General features: G+C 36.9%; 1 protein-coding gene across 3 annotated transcripts in view; it reads right to left on the bottom strand.

Moving 5' to 3' along the window:
• Window positions 1-256: 256 nt before the first annotated feature.
• RNF217 (ring finger protein 217) overlaps window positions 257-14,532 on the bottom strand; it is a 69,123-nt gene continuing 54,847 nt past the window's right edge. For all 3 annotated transcript variants that reach the window (XM_054821410.1, XM_054821412.1, XM_054821413.1), the window contains 2 exons: window positions 11,959-12,030; window positions 257-9,806 (listed from right to left, as the gene is read on the bottom strand). In XM_054821410.1, the coding sequence (XP_054677385.1) occupies window positions 9,733-9,806; window positions 11,959-12,030 (146 nt within the window). In that variant the 3' untranslated portion in view covers window positions 257-9,732. The remainder of the gene's footprint in view (window positions 9,807-11,958; window positions 12,031-14,532) is intronic.

Raw genomic sequence — 14,532 nt, 5'->3', positions numbered from 1 at the left:
TTTATCATAGTAAACTGGCTTTTTACCTCTGGTTTCATTTTCAGTGTTAAAGCAGTTAAAAACTGAAGTGACTGTAATACAGTGTTTGTGAACACAAAGATTCTGAAGTTTAAAAAATTCAGTGGGTTTTTTAGGATTATGTAAGAATCAAAAGCTATAGGTTTAAGCAAGACTCCTTGGAGCTGGTCAACTATCATTCATGGATGCAGTTGTTTAGAGCAAAGGAGTTAAACATTCAGACAAGTTTTATTTTTCTTTTTCAAAACTTTATTAGGTAGACGTTACTAGATGACATTGTAAAACCCCTTGTGTGCAAGTGAACGAGCTCTACAATATATGCCTTCCCACAATTCATTAAATCCACATCCCCTCCCCCATTTCGGAATATTGGTTCTAAGACAGGTGGAGTGCATTCAACTGCTACTTTACATTCTTCCATTTCATCATGGGGAAGCACTTTTTCAGTCTGTTGGTAACAGGGGCTTGGGATATCAGTGTAAGTGAAAGGAATGCCTTTAAAGGGAACGAAGTACCGTAAGTTTCAACTTACGAACTTCACTCTCAATACAGACACCAGATTCATTGCAGAGTTTTAAATTAAACTGCCTACCATGATCGTGATTGTATTTAGCAAAGTGAAGCAGTACAGACATACCTACTACCGAATACTAGTGAGGTAACATTTTGAAAATAAAACTGTTAAAAAATTCACTTACTTTCAAAAGGTCCTGTCCAGCAGGACAAACATTGGCAGAACACCTTCCCTTGTATCCATGCATGTACATGTGCATATACAACCTGTGTCTACTATAGCTTTTTAAAGAACAGGATTTTAGTTATACATTCATCAGGACAAGTTTAAAAATCAGACATTACTATGGTAGATTCAACAGAAGACTTCAGTGAACCATCTCTAGACCTCCTAAATTAAAAGGCACTCTGAAGAGGGCAGCAAGAAATAATCCTTACAAAACATTGACACAAACTAAAGCAGCCACAAAGGTAGCACACTCAACAGTGATTACTGGTATACATTTAATACACCAACATGAAGATGGATTATTTGTAAAATATTGCCCAAGACTACTGAATATTTTCGTCAAGTTATTACAGCATGAAGACCATTGTTGCAATACTATGCAACAAACAGTATAGTTATCAGCTAAATGCAAGAGCAAGATAATGGCAAAACCTTATCAGCATTTTGGTGTGTGCCTGCTGGTTGTAAGAGAGAAGAATTTCATTTAAGGAAGTAACTTTTTAAAATAAACAGTAACTCATAAGATTGAAGAATTATTTTGATACATGGTGCCTCCTATTCAATGGGTTATAGAATGACTTGGTTAATGCCTAAAAATTGGAGATAATACTGAAATAGAAGTTATTAAGATATCTGTAAGAGATAATTCACTTGTAATTTTATTGCAGTCTGGCTCTAAATCAAATTCCCTATCACCAAAACCTTCAGACATGCAAGTTGAATCCTGATTAAACACTCGGGTGTGATGCTTCCTGAAGAGATAACACTGCAAGTGACAGCTATATTATCAATTAAGAACTCCAGGGGAAGAAAAAGCCTCTCCTACAGTTCTGAAAAAACTCAGGAATTTCAGAAGAAAAGGTTCACAAGAGATACTCTTCTCATCTTAATTTCTCCCTCTTTTCCTTCCTTCGCAAGTCCTTAGTGGAGGAAATTGAACACAGTAAAACCATTTAATGATCATGACTCTACAATAAATAGACCTTCCAAGCATCATTTTTCTTCTTACCCCCCCCCATTATTAGCTCAATTTCCTTCTGATAATTACCTTTTTAAAACTTCAGTATTTTTTAAAAGATAATTTCTACCAGAAGTTCGTATAATTCAAGATAATTTTAGAGAAGTAGCTTATTCTTGGCACCAGACTTCCAATAGATGGATAAAGTAGGAGCAATGTTAGCATGAAAAAACAGGTCCTTTAGAAAATCTAGATAATAAAAGGTAAAATTCTACTGTCTTCTGGGAAAGGAAGTGATCCCAGAAGAAATAAAATCCAGGGTATCCATCTGAAGATGGTAAAACGAACACTGCTTTTTCAGATCATACCTCCCACCACACAACAAAGGGTGGAGCAGAGATCCCAGAGCTGCTCTGCCAAGCTTGTTTGATGGTTTAGTCTATCAAGATACCCACCCTAGAGGAATTACCAACTTGCATTAACAGGATACATTAGTTCAACTCGGATCCCACTGAAATGCTGTTAAACTGCTCAGAGTCCCAGCCTAGCTGCAGTGCACCTCTGTGCTGCCACCTTCATGAATTAGTGCAGAACAGGGTCTGTCGGAGCCATGGAGTTCGAAGGTACACATACCACAGGTTGTGGTCTAGCCTAATGTCAGCTGAATTCTCTTCTCCAAAAAGTTGCATTTCTTTAAGTGGTTGAAAACTCCTAGCTGGTTATGCTGGAAGACCAAATGCATTCTGACAACACATATAAGATGCATTTCTTCAGAAGTCTGAAGGGAGATGGGAGCGAGGGGGGCGTCAACAGTAAGTTAAAAAACCTCAGAAATGAGATCAAGGTCATCAAGTAAAATGGGCATGCCCGATTACATTTGCAATTTGTAAAAGCTAACTTCACCAACATAGTATTTTTCAACTTTCTGAGCAAACCAGTATTGGTTACTTTGGCTTAACATGTCTGTCTGTAGGAGTCCATGGAACAGAAATTCCCATATTGCTCTATGGAGGGGAATGAACACCTTTCATTTGTTTCAAGCAATAAGGCACTTACACATTTAAAATTCCTTATTATAACAAACCACATTGAATACTGGAATTCAAGTGTTGATTACATGGGTATTTGCCTACCTCCAGTTTCTATAACTTCTTAGTCGTCAAATAAATATACTTCAGAAAGTTTTAATCACTGATGCATCTAGTTTGTATATAGCCCAAATGTGGAGTTAGAAATTGCTTTCTTAATGAATTCGCAGTGTTTTGGCCAGCACTCTAAATGTGCCAGAAGCCTGTACACTAAAAAGGATGTGATCTATCATCTCACTACCCTCACCCTCCTCCATTCTGATTAACCCTATTTTAAAGGGAATTCTTCACCTTAAAATATATAAAAAGAGATGGGGGCAGGGAAAGATTTCTCAGTGAATTGTCAGGGAATGACGATAAAAGTTCAGCTTGGACAGTCTCCTCAGAGATCATGTTTTCTTTTTCTCAGCACCTATTACTCTCATGTCTACCATAGTCACAAGAATTAACAAATACCTTATTTGGACTCAGATGGTTAGTTACATAACAAAGATGACTGTGCTGTTTAATTACATTTAAAAAAATTTGCAAAATTAAAAGCCCTGAAGAAAAATAGATTTCAGCATTTTGCATTTAAGTAATTTAAATACAACAGAATTAATCTTTTGCTGGTATAGCTCAGCAAAGCATTACTGAAATGGCTTCTTATGAGATCACGTTTTCCAGGTCCAATTTCATCTTCAGCCATTTCCACAAGTCAGTTTCAAATGATGAAATTTGGAAGGAAAAGGAGAGCCTTAGAAGTGAAGTGTGTAACAAATGGAAAGATGGTAAACATTTTATTAGAAGTGGTAAACGCAGTGAAATGTTTCCCTACCCCATCCTTGCAATTTCTGGACACAAAGCAGCAGAATGTAAATTGATATGAAGAACTCTTAAGAGCACATTTTTTTATGCAAAAAGATATCTATGATTAAAAACCGGATCCATCTGCTTACCCAGAGCTTGCATAAGGCATGAAAATGTTTCTTGACTGCATCAGCACTTTTACAGGACAGGTTTAAAGTATCTGAACAGCTTGTTTGGATTCTCTAAGTAGATTTTCCTTCCAAAAGTGAGGTAAATGTGACATCATATTAGTAACATCATACTCAGTAACAGTACGTTAAAATTTCAACAATACTGTTTTCAGTCTGACAAGTTTTTGACAAGATGAACACTGAATGGGGTTAGCATGCAGCTGTGTTTAAGCAGGTATGTCCAAAATCCATGTTTATGCTACAAATGTCAGATATTTTTTACACAATAAATTTCTCCTCTTCTGACTTTGACCCATCCAAAACACTTCGGATAAATTTTTCAAGTTTTGGTAAACCAAATAAACTCCAAAAAGGTTTTCTTTTGCACAATATTATTTTTTTAATAAACTAATTGCTATAACTACTTTTTTTTAACAGATATATTTAGAAATAAACAGTTGGAATTATGCTTAGAAATTTATGTATTTATTTTTTTACTAGGGAGTTAGTAATTAAAGCTTATCACAGATTTTACCTTTGAAATCAGAGCATGCACTCTAAGATCAGTTTTTATTTCCCTACCTTATGGTATTTCAGGATGAGGAGCAACAGTGATTAACTGCCTAATATGAGCACTCCATTCCTTACTGGAGAGCGAATGTATAGATCCTGAGTTCTTATGCACAGACACATCAGGAAGAATCAGCCAGAAAGGTACAATGCTGCATAACTGCAACAAGCTGCATTTGTTAGTTTTATTAAGAAAAAAGTTTGGGGGTGTTGTGTTACAGCTTGAGCAGTACTTCTGTGAAAACACTGCTAGTCTTGCAGTTGAATCAAGGTTCAGCTGGCTTTTCATGTAACAGTAGCAAGACAAGACACCAAATCTATCAGCAACATAACTTTCTAAATGTTGCATGCTCTTTTTTTCAAGTTTAGTGTTAAGTCCAAAAAATATTGAACAGCTGTAATTCCAATTCTTACACTGTGCTAATATCTGTTACACTGAAGAAAGAAGAATTTTATGGTACATTATTTAAGACTATCTATGGATGTTGTTTCTAACTTTATTAATGACTCAAAGCATTAAGAAGGTCTCTATTCTGTTAAAAGCTAGTATTCCTTCCCCTGATGATTTGCTTTAATAAGAATGTCACTTGGAAATTCTTCCCTACTCTCTGCCCTCTCCTGCATTTATTAAACAGCACTAGTATCACTCTGCAAGTGAGAGGACCGGCTCCATAGTAGTTTGCATTTCTGAAGTGAACCAGGTTTCTGAGTTGCTGCACAATGGCTATCAACACTCTTCCAGATATTTTTAATTGAAGTATTTGAAGCCAAATTCCATACGGGCACAAAAATGGGTATGACTTCTCTTGTTTAATGGGGTTATGACTGGTGTCAGGAATGGAGGTGACCCACTGCAACTACAAGGCTGCAAAATAAAAAGAAACTAAGAAATTATCTAATTTTCCTCAGGTAGGATTCTTTCCATCAACAAAATCAGAGATCTAATATAGATTATAAAAGTAACAGTAATCCATGGTTCTTATTCACAACTTGGACCTACACAATTATCATACCAAGAATTATGAAAAATGCAAGGTTTGCTCAAGAAACAAAACACCACAACTAAATTTTAAAAATCTCAGAGTCTGCATAGCAAACTATTTGGCCATTGAATATTAACTAGTTTCTCAGTTGTAACTGGCAAGAGAAACCATTCAATCACTGGAGAATTTGTACCCTCTGACAGAATTACTGCCCTACCTACACATCATTTATCATCACACAAGCTATGGCAGTCTTTGGAAGAGCAGAAAGCCCCTTGGCTAAAAAGAATACCTGATGGTGATCCAGAATGCCTTCTAGTTAAATTGGCAATAGTCTCTGCAAATTAATATGTTTAATAAAGTAAAACTTCACGTTGATCAAACTTTCAGAACCAATAAATAGATGTAAATTAAAAAACCCTAATGTAACAGGAAGAGTTAAGAAGTCAGCATTAATAACATCAAAACCAAACACAAAATCCTCCCTTACTTACATGTTTGCACTGCCCCAAAGGAAGATAATAGATCACTCAAAGTGCACTGTATTTTAATGGCATTTGAAAGATATGAATATGCTGTGTATTATAGAGGTGGTGAGAATTGAAGACTAGCAGACTTTTTTGTACGGAACTAAAACTGATGGGTCAGCTACAGAACAAGGCTACTCAGAATTGCACTTCTGCCTCTCACTTGTATTCCTGCTCAGCTTCTTAGTCACACTGGCTAACAGACTGACACAAGGAAAAGCACAATTATTTTCCAGTCACAAGCTCCTGGATAAGCTCTGCAAAAATACCTAACAATGCTCTGAGATGCCGCAGCAGTCAGAATCATCCTGCCACTGACATGGCCGAGCAGCCCTGAAACTTGACACAATTAATGAAATACAACTAGTTAGTGGAGAAAGGGAAAGCAGCCCCCTCCGGACTGGCGTGTCCAGCCAGCCCTCCCCAGCGGGAGCGGGATCGGGACCGGACACAGACAGACAGCACGGCACTGCCGGGAGGGCACCAGCTCCGACTACATGCCTGCAAGGGGGCCTGAGCACGCGGACAAATCCATTTCCAGGCAAGCTTGAAATAGAAGGCTAATGTGCAATGGATTTAAGCATTTTCTAGTCTGAATATAGACAGTGGCGAGCAACAACTTTGCACAAGGATAAACTTAAATATTAAATGTGGTGAAAGCAAACCCAATGATCAGCGATGATCGGCATACAGTAGTGTGAAATCTGCCTTAGCAGGTTAATTCAGCTGCCTGATGAAGTTTTCTGCTAATAAAGATGGAGTAGATGGTTTCCTTAGAGTACAGTTACAAAAACCAAAACACATTTACATATTAAAAGAAAAACATCCTTGAATTTCCTTACAAAGTTCATTCCGTTTCTTTCAAATAGATAAATTAATGCTTGTAAAACAAATGACATGACTTTGATGTGTGTAAGATTTCCTGTGATATGAGAAGACCTGTTTAAAAGCTAACATTTTATTGAATGAAGTTTTGTACTAAACTATTACTCATATTTCAGTTACATTACATAATATTAATGAAAAATTGTATTTACGTACTATTCAGGTGGGAATATTTTTATATGGAAAAAGACTTCCATATCCCTACTCTGCCTGGCTCTTGAAATTTTTTCCTGTTCTACAGAAAAGCAAATATTATTGTCATTACTAATTTTTTTTCTACAGAGAAAGGCAGATTTGACTCTCATCTTTACAAGGTCAAAAATGCCTCATTTTGCTATGTGTAGAAAATGAAGAACCATTTCCCTTTGATTTAATCTGTTCTGCTAAAATCAAAATGGCCTAGATGAAATGATAATGTAGGAGATGTGTGTTCCTTTCCTCCACCCACAATGACACACTTTCTGAATATACATAAGTGCAGATCTATTATCTTCCTTTTACACTCTTTATTCTAGTATCTTAATTCCAGAGCTTACTGAACTCCCATCAGAAACTGAAAATGGCAAACACGGCAGAGTGAAAACAGCTACAAAGACTGTAAGAGTATCTCACATATTTATGAAGAACCAGGAAAAGAAAGGAAATTAATCCACTGTATAGTTAATTACAGATAATCGCAATTACTAAAATATTCTCAAGTGAAATAGTTTGACACCATATTACAGACTGCATTACAAACCCAAATCTATCTATATCTCGCTCTCTGAGGTCTGAAGGTTCTTCTAAATAATACAAAAATATTTTCATTATTTGACATTTAAAGAAAGGAATAAAAATCCCTGAGTAAGCCAAAGACAACTGATATGTATAGCCTCAGAAAACACACTCAAAACCAAGACCGATTTTAAGGCAGTTTCCAACCTCAGAACACAAATAGAAAACTGATGTGTCACAGAAGAAGAAATCTAATTAACAGGTAGATTTGCATTGACAATAGGCTTTGAACTTTACTTCTAAATGTCATTGCTTCCCTGCTTAATTTGCAAATCTTTGAAAGGTACTATTTCTACCCTTAGGACAACAGGGTCAACATGCCCTTAAAGTCAATTGGAAATATTAAGTACTTGTTGACTACTATAGTGTGCTTCTACACACTGTTTCAACAAGAAAAAAAACCCAAGAAAACAAAACCAGAAGCTGGCAGAACACAAGCATACTAGCCAACTATGATAAGCTGATTTTTGTGTTACCAGGCAAACAAAATTCATCAGTTTCTTCCACTGAGGCTTTGAAGTCAAAGTGAGTATCTTATAACAGTATTATGTTGGTGGGGCAGAATACCATTTACTTAAAAGTTACAACTAGATTCAGATTTAATAACAATTTTCAAAGAAAGCGGTGCAAAGTACATCCTCTCAAATGATATGCTATTTGCGGGCCTAAATTTTGAAGTCTGTAGACTCTTTAGGACGTTGTCCATCTCCCTGCTTCTCCCTCTCCCCATATCTATACAAACATATATGTATATATGTATCTTCAAACACACATTGAAAAAATACCTTAACAGTACAAATCCAATCTTTTCTTTAAGATCAGCTTGTATTTTTAAAGTATAAAGCAGATATTTATCTTAAGTTCCTTTCTTTATTGTTTCTGTGTTCTGCTTACATAAATTTATTTTATTCTATTTTTTTTCTTTTAAGTTGGATGATAAATTTGGATTATAACTAAAAGTGGAAAAACTCTCAGTAGATGAATCCTAACACTGAATTACATTGTTCTTGTGGCAATGTGCTGAGAAATAGGTCTGGTAGCAAACAGCAGTACTCTGAAGTTGGGAAAAAAAAAGCAAGGATAGCTATTCTCTTCTGATCTATAACATGCCAGGAAGAGAAACACTGGAAGGAGAGAATAAGAATGAAATGGTCTCCTAAGAGTTCATGACCCATCCCTTACCCAAAATTCACAGATTTTCCTCATGAGGCATCGGTGGATGCTCTAAGACTTTCGTAGCCTACTTAAATGAAGAAACAAAACATGCTAAATAGGCTATAAAACTTCATCAAGTCAATCTTCGCACAACTAGTGCGCAGCATGTGTTTTATATGCCAAGTCAGAACAGAAGAGTAGGTTTCCAGCTTCCCTGCAAACACTCTTCAGGGATATCTTGGGACAGAACAGGCCACTGACACTTGTTGTTATCTAAAGCCTTCAAATTTTTTCTGTACTGGGAGAGTTTCAAAATGCTCTTCTAACAAATCTGTCACCCCCCGATCAATATGAACAGACTGTCATAAATTACATACTGAAGTAAAACCAATCAGCATATTTGTAAGTATCACAGAGCTTCAATACTAAGGATATTTCCCCCTGAGGCACTGCAGTTTGGCGGAGGCAATCTACACTCTTGCCCCAAGCAGGAGGACTCAGAAGATAACCAGCTGTCGTGCTCTGGCATGTGACGGGATTTCGGTATGCTCAACAGAATGCTGTGTGATGGAAGTTATTTACAGAAGTAGTTTTTAATACCAAAAGTAGTATGCTCAGTATACAGTAAGAGTCCAAACACTTCTAAGCATTTCCCCCTTAAAGGCCGACACTGAAGTTAAACGGAGCACATGTTAGCAGTTAAATGCTTTCTTCACAGGCCAAATCGGTAGTAGAGTTGTGGCTACAATACAGACTTTGATTGTCTAGTTCAGAAACTTAGACTCAAAAAAACCCTCCAAAGTAATAATTAAAAAAACAAACAAACAACAAACAAACCCCAAAACATTTAAAAAGCAGCAGTCAGGGGGCCCATCCTGTTCAGAGTGCACCAGAGCAAAGAGGCTTTCTGGTCTGCAGTAGTGTTTTCAGCCGAGGAAAGATAGCAGGAGATCCCCCGTTCTTCTTCCAGGGCGGTGGCTTTGATGCTGTTACCAGCACTGTATTGCTCTGTTGCACAAAGCGCATATAGCCCTTGCAGGACCAGCTCAGTTCAAGGTGAGTAAGGTCCATCCTTACCAAGGCATACCTGTCCGTGACCTTTTCCTCTGCTTTTTACAAAGGCAATAGATAGGAAACACAAATAAACCTGCCAAAAGAAGAAAAGGAGAAGAGAACCATAATTAAATGCAATCCTTTGTGCGTGCATTGTGTTCTTTCAATGTATGCGGAGTATTCAGATGCAGCTTTCCATGTCTCAGGAGACTTGAGACAAGGCATTTGGAGAAGCAGAAGAAAATATTAGCCAGCAATAGACTCTTCGGTAACGAGTTAAGCTACACTTTCTGTTTACAACAAATGCCTGCTAACCCTACTCTCATCTCTGACAAACTAATTCCTGAACCATGCAAGTCCATATAAGATACAAACCTAAAACTTTTAAAAGTGCTTTGGCAATCTTAATCCAAGGCTGATTTAACTAAATGAGTTTTCAACTAGTTTCACATGCAGCAGAGGCAGCATGTTACAGCTTAAGGTTTTTTTTTTTAAATATTATTTATTTTTACAAACATCCTCATCTATTGTGAAGTAATACCAAGTGTTTATCCTTGCCTGGGCAGGGAACTATTTATTCTTAAAAGTCTTTTGAGAGAAAGGAAGCTGTAAAAGGATAAATAAATAAATCAGATTTATTCAAGTGAAAAATAGTTTGTCAGAGAGGTACTCTTTCAAACCCAAATGAGAAGCATTTCCCCCTTCCTTTCTCTTGCCACCAGCTGACTGAAATGGTGAAAGATTTCCTTTTCAGACACCACTACAGTCACAACATATAACAGAAAACTACTAGGCACCAGGGTCCTTGCTTTGCTCAGTAGCCTTGTAAATAGTGTATAATGGCTTTCAGCATCTGATACTGAGATTACTTTAACAGTTGTGTTGGCAGCAAGTATTGCTGTAGTTATCTCAAAACTCAAACTTTCCTGTAAATAATCAATGGTTTTAGAACTGCTCATACTGCTCTTCTTGATTATATCTTATCCAGCTATATCTAGGATGGGACTTCAATGGCATACTGTGTATTATTGCAATTATTGCTATTGTATTACTCCAAAACCTTCTTAATTTTTAACATAAGCAAAAGAGTGGGGGGTTTTTCCCAGCATAGCAGCATAGAGTATACCAGATTGCTGAGCAAAATAAACTTTACTGGCATTAAGAAGTCTTTATTGCCTATATTTTTGGCATAAAAATGCCACTAAAAAGAATAAATATTTTAGATATCTATCTACCTTCAGTCACTCCAACTCAGAATATTGATACAGGAAAAAGATATGTATTCTTAGCCTAAATACTGAAATGAATAGCAATGTTCCTTATTTGGCCAGATGTAGTCTAGAAAAGCTGTAATGGGTATTGTGGTTTTATGCTGATTGGTTAAGTACAATCTTATTACTGTAATTATCCTGGTATAATTTGGCTTTATTACATCCAAATAAAGGTGCCACATCCCAACATGCCGTAGGGCTGGGCATACACTGCAAATTTTCAATGGAGTAAGTAGTTTGGTGAAGAGTTGTGAAGCAGCATGATACCCAATTGACATATTAGTGCGAACATAAATAGTGGATAGGCACTTACATGAGCAAAATTATACATTTATCATTATGGCTCATTTCATTTCTGCAGAATTCAGTTAAGCCAAAGAGCAGATTTGCTAGAATAATTACATCCATATTAATACAACCACATTAACAGAGCTTCTATACTATATCAAATGAGTTCACAGCACTGTTTTTTGTGATGGAACCCACTTTGGCAGCCTATGCACTGAATCGGATTTTGAGATTGACTCATCCCAATTTGCTGCTTTGTTGTTGTTGCATTTTCAAGCTGGAGGGCTCTTGCGACTATACCTAGTGCCCCAGACATCTTGTCATGCACATGGCCATGATCTTAGAATTGTGATCCACTGGGGTGATTACAGTGAGGGTCCAAGTCAGCCACCCCCTCAGGACTATGTTTAAATTACTCTGGCCTTTTACTAGTTTAACTATACTAGCTAAAGATTTTGGTTCAGAAAACCAAGTAATTGGGGAACAAAAATAAAGCTAATAGGCATAAAAAGTAAGTGAGAAAAAGATTCTAAACCCAAATTTTTTTTAAAAAGTCATATGCTGTACACTTAAATGATGTCTATGAAATTTGTACTGTGTGTCCATCTCTGAGATGAAAATACTGAGATGTCCTGCAGAAAGTCCCTACAAAAATCAGTTAGACTCATTTGCACATATAACTCTTACCTATTACAACAGCTATGGCTCCCAGTGCCAGTCCCAGAACCAGAATTAGGGGCGTAATGAGTAGTTTTCCAGCTGAAATGCAAAATTCATTGAACAATTCAAAGTAGGCATTTTATTTTTCCCTTTCCAACCATCCATAAATATTTTAATATTGGACTCCCCAAAGCTGGTTCATTTTTTTAATACTTTACCAGGATTCGTACTTGTAAATTCATCCTACAAATCCAGCTAGGAGCTATCACCACTCAGCCAGCTCCCTGCACACACTTCTCTCTGCCCTCTTCACCCACCACAACTCTCCAAGCACAGCTCATTTTGTACATTAACAGTTAGCTTGCATTTACTTCTCGTTCCATTCTGAAATCCCTTAGGCATCGACAGGAATGTGATAGCTATAGAGCTACTGTCATCTGGCTTCTCCGGAATCCTACTGCACAGCAACCATCCTGGAAAGATGCCAAGTGAACCAGCATCTTGGAGACTTTAGGTTAGCTCAAGGTGATGAGACCATCACCTTGAAATATGCTTCTGCTCGCTTTAAAAGGCTATGGTGAAGTCCTCACATACAGCTGTAGTTTAGGTCTAAATCAAACCACAGCCAAGTCTATTTTGGACCAACGTTTAAAAGGATACGTTGCTGTTCTTACATGAGTAAGGCATGAGCAAGGTTGTGCAGCGCACCAGCTACAGCATAAGACTAAGAACAAATAAAGCATGCTCATATTCTTCTGATGAGTTCATGATCTGCAGAAATACATGGAGGGAAGGCAGGGCTCTTTCTGAAACGCTGAAGTTGAAACTGAACTTGGATTCAAGGTTTTCTTTCTTGCGTTGCATGCTTTCAACTGAACAACAGAATCTCCCTGGCTGGGGTGGCTGAGTGGTTGGGTCAAAGACGTCCCCTGTCTGGGCTGCTGTTTGGAAAGGCAGCAAGGCAGGTGTTTTTACTGATGCACCAGCAGTCTGATCAGGGATTTGAAATTAAGCAATTCTCTAAGTTAAGCACGTGTTTGAAAGATCACCTCTAGAAAGGGAGGAAAACTAAGTTTGTTACCTCTCTCTTCCCCGCCCTTCCCTCAAGTCACTTGTATCAGATTTCAGTAAGTGGATTACTTCATTCAATAATGATGTAAACCTCTCCACAACCTAAGCCACTAATTTGGGCAGTCTGAAGGAAAAATGAGGTATTTTGGAAATATTTACAGCAGTTAAATGAATTGGTCCTTTTCATGCTCTGTTTTGATAGCTTTTAAATTTCATTAGGAGTTTTGCTGGTGGGAAACATTAATTCCTAGAAGAAAGAAATTGGCAAATATTATTGGTATTACTCTAGTTGCTAGGCATCCTAATGGTAGACCTTCTCGGGACTCTATTGCACTGCATTCTATACACACAGAAGTTGTCAAATAAATTATTCAAGTGTCAACAGGAGAAGGAATGTAGAGTGATGGAAAACCTCAAGAAAACTCCAAAAATGACCAATTTAAAACATTTGAAAACATTATCAGAGCCTTTAACAATTTCAAAGTAAAGCTTATAAAAGATTGTTTTAAGGTGTGAACTCTCTTTACTTTATTAATTACCATGTAATTAGAATGTTAGAAAATTATTACGTTCGGTACCAAAATTATTAAAAGCTTAAACCACTGAACTGGCAACTAAGTACATAGAAACAAAGTCTGCAGAAAGGGCTTAGCAAACTTTTGACTGGAGTAATTTCTTTGCAGGCATAAAGAACTATTCCTAAGCTAATTCAGTTTAAGAACTTGTTTACTTACATTTGACAAACTAAACTCAGAGCTGAAGTAAAGCATGAGTGAGTCTTTTTCCTTCTGCCTGTGAATATGGAGTTATTAGTCTTGTGTAGTTCCAAGACCTTGTAGAATAAAATGACCTTTCATAGTCAAGGGACAGTATCTTTTTTTGGTTATCAATGCATTCCTTCTAAAGGTTAAACTTTAAAAACAAAATACCTTTTCTCCTTATATATCTACCACATTTAAATCTTTTGTCTTTATCTTAGTAAATTAAAATTAAGGAACAAGTTAACACCAGGTGAACAAGACTTGCATGAGTTACCATCAGTAAGAGTACAAAGAGCAGCAATCACTGCAAAGCAGCAGATATGCGCCTTTTACTCCAATCATTTTTATCAGCACTGTATGAAACAATTATGAAGTGCTCCATTTTACATGTCTGAATTGAACATTACTTTATATCCAATTCCAGTTTGACACACATCGTTTGTTGTAGTGTGAAGGGTTATGAGGTTCTTAATCACGGAGGGAATCATGACACACCAAGAAATGCTGCTGAGACTAAGGACATTTGCAGAGAGAGCAAATGTAAAACTTGCCTCAGAGCTGAATAAAATCTTGGGGCATTAGCCCATGTGGTGAACTCAGCAGCAGGTTATAATAGCCAGTTTGGTAATGTTCAAAGCTAGTTTTTAAGGAGGACTTAAAAAGAAATAGTTGTAAACAGAACAAGTCTAAAAAGGGAATCTTTTTACAATTCCACTCAAATTTATGGTAAACAATTTCTCTACTGGGTTACTCATCATGAAGATTTAGA

The sequence above is a fragment of the Grus americana genome, chromosome 3, assembly GCF_028858705.1.
Source record: "Grus americana isolate bGruAme1 chromosome 3, bGruAme1.mat, whole genome shotgun sequence".
NCBI lineage: Eukaryota > Metazoa > Chordata > Aves > Gruiformes > Gruidae > Grus > Grus americana.
This window is presented reverse-complemented; position numbering and strand designations above follow the sequence as displayed.